This window comes from Rhinatrema bivittatum, chromosome 8, assembly GCF_901001135.1.
Source record: "Rhinatrema bivittatum chromosome 8, aRhiBiv1.1, whole genome shotgun sequence".
Lineage (NCBI taxonomy): Eukaryota > Metazoa > Chordata > Amphibia > Gymnophiona > Rhinatrematidae > Rhinatrema > Rhinatrema bivittatum.
Genome location: NC_042622.1, coordinates 159,996,486 through 160,013,901, shown reverse-complemented (window position 1 = coordinate 160,013,901; position 17,416 = coordinate 159,996,486). Strand labels below are relative to the sequence as shown.

General features: G+C 40.1%; 1 protein-coding gene across 4 annotated transcripts in view; it reads right to left on the bottom strand.

Annotated features, from left to right (window-relative positions):
• The window catches only part of LOC115098072 (CDK5 regulatory subunit-associated protein 2-like), a 143,360-nt gene that overhangs the window by 114,909 nt on the left and 11,035 nt on the right, over positions 1 to 17,416 (bottom strand). For 3 of the 4 annotated variants that reach the window (XM_029614375.1, XM_029614373.1, XM_029614376.1), the window contains 2 exons: positions 8,558 to 8,622; positions 2,826 to 2,881 (listed from right to left, as the gene is read on the bottom strand). In XM_029614375.1, the coding sequence (XP_029470235.1) occupies positions 2,826 to 2,843 (18 nt within the window). In that variant the 5' untranslated portion in view covers positions 2,844 to 2,881; positions 8,558 to 8,622. The remainder of the gene's footprint in view (positions 1 to 2,825; positions 2,882 to 8,557; positions 8,623 to 17,416) is intronic. The other variant, XM_029614374.1, reaches the window with a different exon arrangement.

Below are 17,416 nucleotides of genomic sequence, written 5' to 3'. Positions count from 1 at the left end.
TGGATATTCCACTCATCAGCTGTTTCGAAATATGTTCTTTTTGTTAGTACAGTTTTACTGCTGATGATTTTATATTTCTTGATTTGTTTTATAAGGATGGGTGATGTTTATTTTATCCTTTGTTACACTGCATACAGAGACTCTGGCTTGTTGCAGTTTCCAATTCAGTTTTTTCTGCATGCTTCTAGTTGTGTGTTTTGGTCTCTTTATTCTATGTTAGGCGAGGGTCAGCACGTGATTCAGGTGAGGTTTTCTGCTGGCATGTAGTTTCTGTGTAGGACTCCATAGCAGCCTGACTTGGTCCGTTTTCCTAATAGGAGATGTATTGGTGTCTTAAGGCCTGGTGTAATATTTTCAGAGACTTATTGTACTTTAAAAGTGTGATCTTACATAAAATGCACACATTTACTTGTATTTAGTTTTAAACATATTGTATGGCTCTCATGGAATTACATTTTAAAATATGTGGCGTTTATGGCTCTCTCAGCCAAAAAGGTTCCTGACCCCTGCTCTAGTGTGTATCCTTCTCGTATGACATCCAGTACCAATTTATCCAACGTGATCTCGACCAACTGCTGGTAGAAGAGGGATAGTCGACCCCCCTATCTCTTCGTTCCGTGAATGGGTCAGCAAAACTTCACTGGAGAGTTCGGGCTGAACCTGCCCCTCTCTTGGGCTGTCAACTCTGAAAGGACTGAGACCTCCCTGAGGACAGAGGCCTCTGAAATGTCGAGTTTCTGTAGAGACGAAAGCGTTGGGAGCCCCTAGATCAACCCCCTCATAGGTGAGGGGGTTGTAACTGCTTTTTCATCTTCCGGTAGCCAGGGCACTGGAGATTCACCCCACTTACTGGCCAGCTTTTCCAATTCACTTCCAAAGAGGAGTGATCCCTTAAAGGGCATCTTTGTGAGGTGTGCCTTAGAGGTCATGTCTGCTGACCAATTTTGTAGTTATAGCTGTCTTCTGGCCGCTAAGGCCACTCCTCTGGCCGAGGTACGTGCTAGGACAGAGCTCACGTCAGCTGAAAAGACAGCGGCGAGCTCCATAGCTTCTCTGGAATACGCCCACATCATCCACCTCTCTAGAGAGGAGAAGGCACGAGTGAGCCACCAGGGCACAACAGGAAGCAATCTGTAAAGTCATTGCTGTCATGTCAAAGACTTGCTTAAGGATGGACTCTATCCGCCTATCATGCGTATCCTTTAACGCTGCTTCTCTCTCCACTGGGATAGTTGTTGCTTGCGCAGAGTAGCGCATCCACTTTAGGGAAACACAGGTGTTCTCTCGCCGTCGGATCCAGTGGGTATAAGGCTTCTAATGCTTGACCACCTTTAAAACTCGCTTCAGCCATCCAGGACAATTAACTCCTGGATGGCTTCCAGCACCGGAAAATAGCAAGAGGCTTTCTGTAGACACACCAGAATGGGATTCTTCTTTGGTTCCTTCATACAGGCCGCCCCAGGAACTCCCAAAGTCTTCAGGGTCTGGAAAGCCAGGGCCAGTAATTCATCTCTATGGAAAAAATGCAACATGGCCTGATATGGCTCCAAAGCTGGTGGGATTTCCTCATCTTCCAAGGAATCTGGATTCCCTTCTTCATCCGTGCTGTCTAGGTCCCTGCCAGGGATACCCTTGGTGAGATGAGGCATGTCTCGAGGCCTGCCGACAGGAAGGCCCTACCAGCTGGGTTCCATGAGTCTTCATTCCCAACTATCTGGGGATTTTATCCCTATTTTATATCCTCCTCCCCTCAAAATACCTAGTCTGGCCATTGTAGTGTCAGCTACTCCAATGGATAGGTGGGCAAGCATCAGATGAGTCAAATCCTACTCCTACCCCGAGGGGCAAGCAAAGAAGCATCCAACTGGTTAGACCTCCAATTCCAATAGACAGGCAAGCAAGCAAGTGTACAACAGTTCAGACCCCACCCACCCCTGACAGACAGGCAAGCAAGGGAGCATCCAACAGGTCAGACCCCAAGTGGGCTAGAGCACATCCATCATGTCAGCCTTCCTCCCCCCACCAAAGGATGGGTGGTGGGCAAGTGTCCATCAGCCCTTCCCCCATCCCTGACAAGCAGGCAAGTGGCAAAGCGTCCGACAGGTCAGGCCCTCTCCTCCCATGGGTGGGGGGGCGGGTTCCGATCTGTTGGACACTTGCTTACTTGCCCATCTGTCAGGGTTGGGATCTAACCCGTTGGACGCTCCCTCACTCACCAATCTGTCAGGGGTGGGGTGGGGTCTGACTCATCGGATGCTCGCCACCCATCGGCGTAACTGACATATCTGATACTCACCTGTCTTTCCATCCAGGGAATAAGCTATAAAAGACACTTGCTTGCTCCCTTCATTTAGCAGTTGAACTGTAGGGTCTTTGTTCCCTTCCCATTCTGAGGCTAAAGTTATAGAGCCCTATCTCCTAATGTAGGACACCAGTTAGCTTGGGAAAGGTCCTCAGAGGATTGTGGGTTTGGAAAGTATAAAATAGAAAACGATCCCTTATTTGATCCCTAAAGTAAGTCTTTTGCTCCCCGGGTTGGACTGCTGCAGAGGGGATAGAGGGAGTCATGGAAGATTGATTCCTAGTGGCCAGATTCAGGGTGCATGATTGCAGATTTCTGGACAGAGCCCTGGTGCATTTTAGGGGTAGGAAGATATAAAATAGGGATAAAATCCCCAGACAGCTATAAATGAAGATTAATGGTGCCAGATCCTAGTCCAGCTCACCTGGAAGCACAAAGGGGCAGTCCCTGCATGGATGGGTGAGGGAGAGACTTACATTTCAGACCAATTTTAAGTAATAATGGATCATAAATTTTTACTCACATTTTCAAAATCCTTCATTGTTCGAGCTCTGAGTGCAGACAATCTATCGTTGATGTCTGGGGTATTAGAGACAGAAATTACTATTAATACTAGTACAGCTGAACATTACAAGTTTAGAGGCAAGAAAACCAAGGGGTTCATTTTCAGCTGCTGTTCTGTTAATCTAGCTGGGATATTTAGTGGTGTGACTGTGTCACTGAATATACCCGGCTATCTTAAAGTTAGATAAGTTTATCCATCTAATTTTCAGATTGTTTTATGGCATGACCAGAGTTAGCCAGTGAACTGAATATTAGAGTTTGCCAAATAACTTATTTGGTTAAATTATTTCTGCCCAGAAACACTCCTGGAATGCCTCTCAGATTTCCAACTTAAGTTTCAGTCGGCTAACTCAGAAGCAGTCAGCATTTTCAAATCCTGCCATTTGTCCAGGTAAGTCTGAACTCGACCAGACAAATGGCACTGAATATCGACTGCCAAGTGACTGAAACATTCCTACAGGGTAAGAGGATTGTTATGGAGACCCTGTATAGAATATCTGCATTGCTAAAACCTTTGGGCTTTGGTACAATCTAAGGGCCTGATTTACTAAGGCTTTTGTCCCATTCTATGTCTATTGGAAAGATGCTTAGTAAATGAGGCCTTAGGTGAGGTTCTTAGAAGTGTCAGAAACCTACTCAGAACATTTTGCTAATGAGCTCATAAGTGAAAATGCGACCAATTGTTTGCGTAGGTAATTATGAATCTCTGTGTGACAAACAAAGGAGAAGTGGACTAGCAGGCATGTCCACAATCACACAATTTAATGATTGATACAAGGCTTACAACTGGATAACCTCTGGCCCACCAAAAACCGTTTCATTTCAGTTTGTTTTTAAAGCGAAGGAAAAACTAACAGACAGAGAAATTCTTGGTCGCTCCTATCTCACAGGTGCCACTACAGCAAATGACACTGGCAGAGCGAGGTTAGCACCAGTTTAAGTTTTTCTATTAAAAAAAAAAAAAAAAAATGATGCCAACCTAAGGTTGCTCCAAAAGAACCGCTACTGGAGCAGGTACTGCACTCAACAGTATAGTTGTACACACAAGTGCAGAGAAATCTTTGTTGGTCAACTGAATGTATTTATTATATTATTCAAATATGGCAGCTCCACATATACATCATTAGTATTTCAAAGCAGAAGTCCCCCGACACGGACCCCATGTTTCGCCAGTCCGGCTGCGTCAGGAGGGACAAATTTTATGTCCCTCCTGACGCATACAAAACAAGGTTAAACCCGAGGAACAAATTTTATGTCCCTCCTGACGCATACAAAACAAGGTTAAACCCGAGGAACAAATTTTATGTCCCTCCCGACACAGCCGGACTGGCGAAACACGGGGTCCATGTCGGGGGACTTCTGCTTTGAAATACTAATGATGTATATGTGGAGCTGCCATATTTGAATAATATAATAAATACATTCAGTTGACCAACAAAGATTTCTCTGCACTTGTCGTGTGTACAGCCAACCTAAGGTTGACCAGTGGCACTTTTTTATGGCAAAAAATGGACAATGGCACCAGCTTTGGTCTGTCAATATCAGTTGCATTAGTGGTAGTGGTGGGAGGCAAGAGTGACTAGGGATTGTTCCTGCCCCATGAAGACGTTTTCAACTAGAGGGTCAGGAAGTGGGGAGAGTAATGGAGGACAGCCTAGGAGTGTTTCATTTTTTATTTTTTTTAACAGCAGACTTGACATTTTAAGATTGCTTGTTTAACTTTTAAACCTGGGGCACACCATCCTATCTTTCTAATTTTCTTCTGATTTATCGCCCAATTAGGACCTTCTGTTCTTCTCAACAGGAGCTACTAACCCTTCCTTTAGTCAAAGACAGAATGAAGGTCACACAAGAATCAAGTTTCTCCTATCTGGTCCCCAGCCTTTAGAATTCTTTTCCTTTGGCACTTCATCTTAAGAAAGATTATGTTAAATTTAGGGAGACCCTCAAAACATATTTTCTCTTTAGCCTGCAACAACTAATCAGGTTCTATTCTTTCTTTATCTCCTTATACATAGGTATGATTTTAGCATTTTTATACTGATCTTTTTCAGGTATTGTTTGTTATGTAACTTTTGTTCTTGTTTTAATTGATTTATAGTGTTTGTCTGATGTTCTGTCCTATTTGATGTATCCTCAGTTATGTTTTTTTTATATCTTGCTATTTTACTTTGATTATTTAACTGGTTTAACCTTGTTTTGTATGTTTTTTGTTGTTTTATTTTGAATTACTGTATGTTCTCATATGGTTTTTTGTCCCATCTTATTCCCTATTTTATTTTTATGTTATTTTATCCTATTAATATGGTTTTTAAATTGACATTTAATTTTATTGTATTGTAAATTGCTTTGATTATATACAAAAAAAGGCAAGCAACCAAATCCTAATAAACTAAACATTTTTATTTTATTTTTTTTTAAAGAAATGATAAAAAAAAATGTTCATGCACAGCCCCAGTAATCCACAATCCAGTGGAAATTTGACATGAATGTTCTAACATCATATAAAATCCTTAAAATAATTAGAAATGTTTACAGTCAGAGTCAATGGGACAAGCAGTGGCACATACATAACCTGGAAATATGAAAGGAGAGAACACTTTCTATGAAGTTGCTTTTACTTAATAAAAAAAAAAAGTATATAACCTACTGTACCTGTCTGAAAGATGGAACTGAAATAAATATAGTGCAGTGTGAGAAAATACCCCTATTTCCCCCCATAAACCTGGGCAGGACCAGACTAGATGCCTGGTCAATCTTAAAACCCAAAAAAGAAGAATGCTTTAAGGGTGGGACCCTGCAGGACAGGATGAGCTTATAGGGCATGACCAGCTAGAGAGGAATAAGAGGGTAAGACACCTGGGATAGAGAGGCCCATCCTCCAGGAGTAGGAGCTCCTGAACCACCCTGGGAAGTTGTGTGTACAGAGGACTGCAAAGGTAGGCAGAATTGTGAAGTTTATTTTGCTGTGTGAAGTTAATAAAGTAAAATTGCAAGAGAAAAGGCTGGAGTCAGAGCATTTACTGCTCCAGCCCAGAGGATTTTGCTCGGCCAGTCCCCACATTCAGGCAGTGAGATCGTGAGTTTCTGTGGGCTCTCTCCTAAATGGTGCATATTAATAGCTCATCAACCAAAATGAGAAGCAAAATATTTTTCAAAAAGAATCGCACCTACAAATTATGAAAAAACAAACAGTGGTATCTTAAATAAACATAAACCTCCCCCCCCCCCAAAAAAAACCTCAGTTGTTACATATAAGATGGGATAAAAGCAGGGAACATTTATGGCTCCTTAAGAAATCCAGAAGATTATTGGCAGCCTCTGAAAAGTGTGCATCAGCAGTTCCTGATCTTTGGCTACAATCCCAGTCTTATGAGAAAGTTGAGAACATTTTTGATTAAAACACCTTGAAAACTTACCTAATGTCCACTATAAAGTATATTTTTAAGCAAAATCGCTTTTTAAATACAATTATCGTTAGAAAGTTTTTTGGCTTGTGATAATTACAAACAGAGGAAGTCATTGCTGTGAATCCAGTTTTCGGTATGAATAAGCCTTTTTAACTATTAAGAGATTTGAGTTGTGTATATTTTTTGAGATTTTATTTTCATGAATGGTAGTCATTGTGCTTGGTATAACAACAAAAATCTAAAAAAATAATAAAGATTATAAAGATTATTGTAAGTTAGGAAGCACTCTTTTTGGTGATTCAGTTTATATTAAGAGTGTTCCTAAGAGTAATGAACTTCCAACATTTCATAGTTGGAAACTTTTAATGACAAACTGCTACGTTGAATAGGTTTTTTTTCTGCATAATTTCCACCACCCTAAAGCATTGGCTGCTCAAAGCAGCTATTTTTCTTTATGGGAAAAGGTAGTTAAAAATGTTTTAATGAGTCATACTGGTAATGTTGGGGGATCCCTTATGAAGAAGGGAGATGATTATCAGTGAACACAATGCTCTTATTTCCTATGCAGTACATATTTTTGCTGGAATTCTTTTTGTAGTTCCACAAAAAAAAAAAAAATGTAGTAGGAGTTCTGTCCTATTTCATTTTACAAGATGCATGAATGCGGGAGTGATTGGTGTGTGGGGGAGGTATAATTCTGGTTAAGGATTACTCGAAAAAGTTAAGGATCATTGAGAATGGTGGCATAATAGCTCATGTAAGAGATTATAGGTATACGCTGTTGTCATTTTTGTATATGCTTTTGTTAATCTGAAAGCCTGGTTGTATTTTCAATGGCTCAAAAAAGAGAGAATTTATAAAAATAAAATAAAGAATGTTCCTCAGTTGTTGAGCCTTCATTTTTCTTCTTACATACGGGCCGATACAGTAAAATCGCAGGAGAGCGGGCGAGCGCCCGCTCTCCTGTGCGCATGATTCAGTATTTTAATTTATTTTAATTAGGGCAGGCGGTAAAAAGAGGCGCTAGGGACACTAGCTCGTCCCTAGTGCCTATTTTTTGATGGAAGCAGCAGCTGTCAGCGGGTTTGACAGCAGACGCTCAATTTTGCTGGCGTCGGTTCTCGAGCCCGCTGACAGCCATGGGTTCGGAAACCGGACGCCGGCGAAATTGAGCGTCCGGTTTTCGACCCGCCAGCCGCGGGCCCATTTTAAATTTTATTTTTTTAACTTTTTTAAACTTTTGGGTCCTCCGACTTAATATCGCCATGATATTAAGTCGGAGGGTGTTCAGAAAAGCCGGTAGGCTAGTTTCTGCCGGTGCCGGCAGAAACTAGTGCCTACCTTTGGGTAGGCGCTAATTTCTGAAAGCAAAATGTGCGGCTTGGCTGCACATTTTGCTTTCTGAATCTTGCGGGAATACCTAATAGGGCCATCAACATGCATTTGCATGTTGCGCGCGCTATTAGGTTCAGGGGGGGGTTGGACGCGCGTTTTGAACGTGCTATTACTCCTTACTGAATAAGGGGTAAAGCTAGCGCGTCCAAAACGCACGTCCAAATGCCGGCTAACAGTGCACTCCGTTGGCCTGATATTTGGTATAAAATTGCCCACCTGATGTACACCTAAATTTACCTGGACTGAGTGGAGGTGCTCTCAGGTGCAGGGTATCCACTTATGTGCATACTTTTGCACTTAAAAAAGCACTCAGAAAATTTAGCACACAAATTAACAGGTGTAAATGTAGATTTGAGAGATAGCTTTCAAAACAAACATTTAAGTTCTCTTTTTAAACTGATTTAATGTGTTTATTTGCCAACTTTCTTCTGCAGGCTGTTACAAAATTACCCCCTTTATTGGTTATCTTTTGGAAGCTACATTTCCTTCATTTAAGTCAAAACAATGAAGGGAGCAGCTACTCAAGATGTATTTGTTTTGTCCAATAAAAAGGTATCACTTTATATTTTGTTTGTTGGCCTCTATTTCCACATATTCAAGTGGACTAACATGGCAGCCAAACTACAGTACTTTATATAAGAACATAAGATATGGTCAGATCAAGCCCAGTATCTTGTCTCCAATAGTGGCCAATCCAAGTCACAAGTTCTTGGCAAGTAACCCAAAACATTATTTGCTAAATGAGAAATCCAAAAATTAATATCTACCACCTGAAACTTTTTAGCAGTGATACAAACAAATTCATTCTACTAGTCTGAAGACCAATCATTTATCCATCCAAAAAACACTCAGCTTGGGTAAAAGATCCAACTGCTTCTGTACATACCACTGACTGCTGAGGGTAGGTCACCTCCATCTTCAGAAACATCCGGGAGCTTATAAATGTTGGAACTGGAAAAAAAAAATACATTGGGATAAGTTGTCAGCACAAGAAAAAAAATGGCGTAATTGTTCTTCAAAGAAAAAAAAAAACCTTACGGCTTACTCAGTTTCTATAATATCCCAAGTCTCATAGCCCCAGGAACTCTACAACTGTCAGATATACAGTACATTATTATATAGAAGAAATTGTTCCACCTAGAACATCTTTACATTATGGAGTCTTGTTCTGCACCTTGGTAGTTATGTTTAATGTTACCTGTTTTAAGTTTGTTTTTATGTATGTATTTATATATTGAAAACTCTAACTTGCATTGAAAATTCTATTTTGAAGGAAGCAGGATAGAAGTTTATGCAAATAAAAGAGCCTGTCTCTTCTGGGATGCGCATTTGCATGCATCCATAGTCCATATACCGTGTTTCCCCGAAAATAAGACAGTGTCTTATATTAATTTTTGCTACCAAAGATGCACTAGGCCTTATTTTCAGGGGATGTCTTATTTTTCCATGAAGAAGAATTCACATATATTGTTGAACAAAAAAATGAACATTTATCATATTCTGAATAGTTGTCTGGTTATGCTGGTTTGTGATTACAACTAACTGTGAATCCTGCAGGGTATAAAAATCACAGCTGCATGCTCTGGTGTTATGTGCGACGGGCATGCTCCCAAATAAAAACTTTGCTAGGTCTTACTTTCGGGGGAGGTCTTATATTTAGCAATTCAGCAAAACCTCTACTAGGTCTTATTTTCGGGGGATGTCTTATTTTCGGGGAAACAGGGTGTATATATATATATATATATATATATATATATATATATATATACACACACACACACACAAACAGGCTATAGTCTCTTCACTAGGTCTATGCTACTCCCAGCAAGGAACATATTGAGAGTGGTAGAGTAACAAGAGGACTAAACCATTTGCCATAGCCCTCCCCTCTATGTGTGGTATAGCCACAATGGGACAGTTCAGAGTTTGGAGAGAGCCCAAGAACATCCTGTTTAGAATGTCAGGAATCAGGAAAGAGAGAGGAAACAAGCCTCATTTCTTAGAGTAGAAGGCGATTTTGCTGGTGGCTTAAAAGGATTGGTAAGTATTGATTTGCTTGGTAATTTTGTGACAAACTTTGGAGGAGAGGAGAGATCTTGTGGTAAATTAGTCTTTAGTGTGTTCTTGTGAGGAAGTGTATAAGAAAACTCCCTCAGAACAACTTAAAACTACCAGCCACAGTTATCTGGCCTGGTCCTCATTAAAAGCCAACCCAGCAAGGGATTCTAGGCCAGGGAAGATCCATCCCTGCAGCCTTGGATAAGAAAGCACGAAGTCAGTTTAAGCAAGAACTGCATATACTGGATTGCTGTGGGACTCTCAGTTAAGTGGCCTCTGTGCTGTACTTCTGGTTTTGCTTGTAAATAAAAAGTTTGTTTGTGTGGAATCAGCCAGAGTTTGGCCTCCTTTTTGTACATCTGGCTATTTTCCAACTCGTGCACACACCCGAGCAACCACAGCATTCTTGATTAAAAAAAAAAAGGCAAATTTCTTAAATTACTTTCTTTTCCTCTCACACATTCCTAAGCACATTCTTTGATTATTGACTCTTAGAATAATTAAGAGGTCCAGAGATGTTATCACATCAAGAATTAATCAGATCCCAAGGTGGAACCAGCACTGGAGCGGAGGTCTAATACGCTTAACACCTCTCAGGAACCAAGAAACGTCCAGATGAGAAGAGAGCAATCTACAGAGGATACAATCTCTAAAGCAAGAGAGCGCCACTACCTGTACCTTCACAGTTTTAAGAGCCAACCCCTTAGACAGGCCTTTCTGCAAAAATTCCAGAACCACTGGAAGAGGCCCAGCCCCAGGAGCACACGATGCCCAGAGAACCAGTCTTCACACCTACACCAAACCCGCACATAAGCTAAGGAAATGCAGAATTTTCTACCTTTCCGCAGCATAGCTACACAGCCTGAAAGTAACCTTTCTTCACTAATTACACCCTCTCAAGGGCCACACCATAAGAAGAAATCAATCCAGATGCTTGTGAAACGGCAGACTCTGGTAGAGCAACTCCTTGTGAAGTGGAAGACACACAATTGTCGCAGAACGGTCGCCAAGGATCCGCATACCATGGCTGGCAGGGCCAGTCTGGCGCAACCAGCAGCACTGATCCTGGATACTCAGCAATCCTTTGAAGAAGCCTGCCCATAATGGGCCAATGAATGAAAACATATAACAGTGCCTCTGTGAACTACATCTGAACTACGGCATTGATGCCAAATGAACGAGCATCCCTGTTCCATTTGAAGAATCTGTGCCCCTTCACATTCTGGCTGAATGTGAAGGGGCACAGGTCCCAGTCGGGTAGATCCCACTTTGCAACAATCTTATCAAAGGCTCTTTGAGAAAGGGACCATTCATCTGGATCTACGATACTGCGACTTAGTCCATTTGGATATTGTCTATGCCTGCAAGGTTTGATGCCGACAAAGCCTGTAAGTTCATTTCCACCCGAGGGAGAAGAATGTCCATTTCCAACACTTGAGGACTCCGAGTTCTGCCCTGATGATTTATGTACGTTACCACTGAGTCCCCATCAGACATCATTCTGACCACCCATCCTACTAACCAGGGCACAAATATGAGGAAAGGCAGTCAAATAACCCTGGCTTCCAAACAATTGGTGAACCAGCTTGCTTCCTCAGGAGGCCATCAACCCTGAGCAAACAGCTCCTGACATTGTGCCTCCCAGCCTGACAGAGTGGCATCTGTCATCACTATGATCCAGGCTGGAGGTCATCAGATCCATTCCTGGTTCCAGGTGCTTGCTTACCAGCTGCAAGCTCTGCTTTGGCGAGTCCGGAAGCAGCAATCTCACCAAACAGTCCTGAGATTGGGGGACTATCTGAATAGCAAAGCCTTATGAAGAAGATGCACATATGGTACGAGGTTCAAGGACGCTGCATGGACCAGAGTGCCTGAAGGTAGGACTACATTGCTGGACTTCTGGCCATTCTCAAAGCCCACACAACTTCTGAATCCGTTGGTTCATCAAACGTACATGACCTATTGTTTTTTGAAAATATGAGGCTCTTTGGGGTACTGGGCATTCTGAGCCCTTGGCTCTTGTGTGAAATGTTGGCCACCCCTGATATGACCCCTAGAAGCCTCACAGTGACAGAAATTCAGGTCATAAATTCAGGTCGTAAACTGTCAAAGGCAGGAACCTGCGGAGGTTCCCACCATGGGGGAGAGAAAAAAAGGGTATCTGATTCCTGCTCTAATCTCCCAGTGCCCATTCCACTTGGGTGGTCCATCTAGGAGTGAGTAGGAACCCGCTTATGTAAATAGGGGCATGGCTAAAGCCTACTAGCCCACTCCAGAGACATCTCACTGTGCTGGTGATTTTGGTACCCCCAACACTTCATGTCCCTTGTCACTAATAGTTCCCTTGTCAACTAAGAAGCAGAGTATGTGACGGCAAAGATTCTAGATCTGTCCTTAGAAGGTTCAAATATCCACAAAAAAAGTTTTTTGAAAAGCACTTTAATGACAGTCTCAAAGAAAGTCACACTTTCCATCTCCTGAAAATGGTCTGTTTACACCTAGGGATGCACTGGGAGGGACAACAGGACCAACAAAGGTCCCCTTTTACATCCATAAAGCATATAAATTAACAATATTCAGAAGACAGAACAGGTAAAAAATGAGGCTACCAGCAACAAACACTAATACTGCCAGGTAACAAAGGATTCAAAACAACGTATCTTCATGACTCACAATATCCACATGAAATAAAGTGATTTCATAGAGAAATACACCAAAATATAGTTGTTTTTAATAATTAAAAGTAAAAAAAATGTGTACCAAAAAGAAAACTGCCAATCAGTTTTTCCTTCACATCAAACTGTGAAAGACAAAGAGCAATAACATAAGAACATAAAGCAGATGTACATGAATGAGGTCATGTGACTCAAATGTTCAAAATATAAAGGTTAAGGGAATATTTTGAGAATGAAATCATGTGACTAACCAACCAATCAGATAAGAACGTAAGACTTGCCATACTGGGTCAGAACTAGGGTCCATCAAGCCCAGTATCTTGTTTCCAACAGTGGCCAATCCAAAATACAAGTAGCTGGTGGAATCCCAAGGAGCAGATAGATTCCAAGCTGCTTAGAATAAGAATAAGCAAGCAGTGGATATTTGTACCTCCACATTAATAATAGTTTATGGATTTTTCCTCCAGAAACTTGTCCAAACTGTTTTTAAAAGCAGCTAGATGAATAGCTATAACCACATCCTCTGGTAACAAATTCCAGAGCTTAATTATTCATTGAGTAAAAAAAAAATAATAATAATAATTCTCCTATTAGTTTTAAATGTATTACCTAGCAAATTCATTGTGTCCCCTAGTTTTTGTACCTTTTGAAAGAGAAACTGATTAACATTTATGTGTTCCATTCTACTCATATCTCCCCTCAGCCGTCTCTTCTCCAAGCTGAAGGTTCCTAACCTCTTTAGCCTTTCCTCATAGGGGCGTCGTTCCATCCCCTTTATTATTTTGGTCGCCCTTCTCTGTACCTTTTCTAATTCTGCTATATCTTTTTTGAGATGTGATGACAAGAACTGCATACAATACTCAAGATGAGGTCGCATTATGGAGCGATAGAGCGTCATTATGATATTCTCTGTTTTATTCTCCAATATCCTTTCCTAATAATCCCTAGCATTCAATTTGCTTTCTTGGCTGTTGCTGCATACCGAGCAAAAGATTTCAACATATCAACAATGACACCTAGATCTTTTTCATGAATGGCGACTCCTAATGTGGAACCTTGCATTATAAAAGGTATAATTTGGGTTACTCTTCCCTAACTGCATCACTTTGCACTTGTTCAGATTAAATTTCATATGCCATTTGCAAGCCTGGTCTCCTAGTTTTGCAAAGTCCTCTTGCAATTTCTCACAATCATCCTGTGATTTAACAACTTTGAATAATTTAGTGCCATCAGTGTCATCAGCAAATTTAATCAATGCTTTATATTTTTTATACTGTTCAATTTCAATTACTTTTTTGCTCTCTTTTTAGGAGGAAAAGGATTTCAGAGGTTGGCAAGTGTTACCATCGCTACTTGCACTATTCCAATCATCAGTCAAAAAACTTCCACCCTTCCTTTTTTGGTCAATATCATGTGTCTAAATAAATTCTTAAAGTGATAATAAAAACTCAATATCCAAAATGTGATCTTTAAAAATGTCAGTATCAAATTCCCAGACAAATCAGTACTTATCTTATGCTTTCAGCATTAAAATGCTATTATTGCTGTAGTCGGCAGAGAACCACAACCATGTACATATTTCGCCATCAGCTGCATCGGGGCATTTCTCTCGAATTGATTCTTAGATGTTTTCACTAAAAACTATAAACAACAAATACCAATACAAATGATTTTGGACAAAAATAATTTTAAAACAATCTATCCGTCTCAAACTTACTATTGGGCTGTTTCTCTTTTCAACTTCAGCGGTGAACCTGGTCTACTTTTTATCTTTTGAAAACTGATGCAGGAACACAGAACATCACTTTTTTAATGGACATATTCACATGGGTTTATAACAAATTTACATTTTAATCCAATAATTGAAAGAATCAGATTCATTTATTTTAAAGTACACTCATACAAAACCATTTAAATTCTAATAAATTATGTTTTACTATTTTTTCTTCTCATGTTTGATATTGCCAACAAATATATCCAATTCACTGGTCGGAAAGATACACGATTCCAAAATATATTTAGCTGGTTGTTATCCCCAAGTATTATATGATGGTAACTATTAAGTTCATGTGGTTCCAGAGTAATTTAAAAATTCATCTTTGTTCTTTTTAGGTCAAAATTAAATCATGAATCCCTCTCAGATGATGCAAGGGTATATGATCTATCACAATAAATTTGAGGATTTGAACTCATGATTTAACTCTAGGCAATGTAGAACCAATGGTGCTGTAAGCTTACAAAACCGGAGACAGCAGTAATGTCCCACTAGATGGGTGTTTAAAGCTCTTGAGATCTTGGCCACATAAATCTTTAGTCACAGGCAAATAAATAAAACAACAAAATTACTGTTATATGTAGAAAATAATACAAATTATATTGTTTCTTGTCAAACAAATTTTCAAATATTTTGGAGAAGATCGTGATTTTACACACTGAACAATGTCCACAACTGAAATGAACAAATAGTTTACCCTCAACAAATGTTGCTTGTCTTTTCTGCACACTTGGTAACATTGATGTTTTTCTCTCTTGAAAATGCAAATCTTAATTCTTTATTTTCAAAAACTGGTAACAAACTAGCTAATAACCAATTCCTTTTGATTTTGGAGATCTTTTCTGATAAAGATGAATATCTCAAAATACAAGTCATTTTATCGCCAACATTTGTTTGTGTATCTTTTTGAGTACTAGTATTAATCATTAATTCTCAATAAGGTATAATGTGCTCTCTTATAAGCCCATTGAATACAATGACATGGATTACCTTTTTGAATAAAATTCCTTGAAAGTTGTTTTGATTCTCTCTGGTAATCCACAATATTTGAGCAATTTCTTATTCTCAAAAATTGAGATACAGGAAGATTATCCCACATTAGAGTAATATAAAAAGATGAGTTTAATTCTCTTGAAAAAAGAAGAATATACCCATTTTTTCTTAAATGAAGATATAAACAGATTTGCCAGTGAAGGGGCCATACTGACTCCCATTGCTGTTCCCGACACTTGCAAATACAAAGTCTTCAAATATAAAAAAAAAATTTCTTTCAATGCCAAGGATACTAATTTCATCAAAAAAAATCAGCTGGTACTTTAAATGTCAACTTCCAGTATCTAATGTCTCTTTTATAATCTCCAATGCTTCATCTTGTGGTATACTAGTGCAGTGGTTCTCAACCATGCATGACACACTGACCCATGATCGTCACAGGGCTAGATGTAAAAGTACAGTTTGCATCCACGGGAACCCCCCTGACCCACAATAATGGATGTAAAGCAGAATTATGACATTCCCCATACAACTCACCCTACAAAAAAGATATTCTGGTTCTGGTGTCATCTCAGTAACAGCAACTCAAACTCCTTCTACTTCCAGGCTCAATAGCCCTACTTATGAAAAGACAGCAGTTTACCACCAATGCATGTCCTCTTGAGAAAACACAACAAATAAGACTGATGCAAACACTTACATGCTAGTAAAATATCTCACCTCAGTAACACACACAGAACCAACCTAACATAAGAACATAAGAACATAAGAAAATGCCATACTGGGTCAGACCAAGGGTCCATCAAGCCCAGCATCCTGTTTCCAACAGTGGCCAATCCAGGCCATAAGAACCTGGCAAGTACCCAAAAACTAAGTCTATTCCATGTAACCATTGCTAATGGCAGTGGCTATTCTCTAAGTGAACCTAATAGCAGGTAATGGACTTCTCCTCCAAGAACTTATCCAATCCTTTTTTAAACACAGCTATACTACCTGCACGAACCACATTCTCTGGCAACAAATTCCAGAGTTTAATTGTGCGTTGAGTAAAAAAGAACTTTCTCCGATTAGTTTTAAATGTGCCCCATGCTAACTTCATGGAGTGTCCCCTAGTCCTTCTACTATCTGAAAGAGTAAATAACCGATTCACATCTACCCGTTCTAGACCTCTCATGATTTTAAACACCTCTATCATATCCCCCCTCAGTCGTCTCTTCTCCAAGCTGAAAAGTCCTAATCTCTTTAGTCTTTCCTCATAGGGGAGTTGTTCCATTCCCCTTATCATTTTGGTAGCCCTTCTCTGTACCTTCTCCATCGCAATTATATCTTTTTTGAGATGCGGCGACCAGAATTGTACACAGTATTCAAGGTGCGGTCTCACCATGGAGCGATACAGAGGCATTATGACATTTTCCGTTTTATTCATCATTCCTTTTCTAATAATTCCCAACATTCTGTTTGCTTTTTTGACTGCCGCAGCACACTGAACCGACGATTTCAATGTGTTATCCACTATGACACCTAGATCTCTTTCTTGGGTTGTAGCACCTAATATGGAACCCAACATCGTGTAATTATAGCATGGGTTATTTTTCCCTATATGCATCACCTTGCACTTTTCCACATTAAATTTCATCTGCCATTTGGATGCCCAATTTTCCAGTCTCACAAGGTCTTCCTGCAATTTATCACAATCTGCTTGTGATTTAACTACTCTGCACAATTTTGTGTCATCTGCAAATTTGATTATCTCACTCGTCGTATTTCTTTCCAGATCATTTATAAATATATTGAACAGTAAGGGTCCCAATACAGATCCCTGAGGCACTCCACTGTCCACTCCCTTCCACTGAGAAAATTGCCCATTTAATCCTACTCTCTGTTTCCTGTCTTTTAGCCAGTTTGCAATCCACGAAAGGACATCGCCACCTATCCCATGACTTTTTACTTTTCCTAGAAGCCTCTCATGAGGAACTTTGTCAAACGCCTTCTGAAAATCCAAGTATACTATATCTACCGGTTCACCTTTATCCACATGTTTATTAACTCCTTCAAAAAAGTGAAGCAGATTTGTGAGGCAAGACTTGCCCTGGGTAAAGCCATGCTGACTTTGTTCCATTAAACCATGTCTTTCTATATGTTCTGTGATTTTGATGTTTAGAACACTTTCCACTATTTTTCCTGGCACTGAAGTCAGGCTAACCGGTCTGTAGTTTCCCGGATCGCCCCTGGAGCCCTTTTTAAA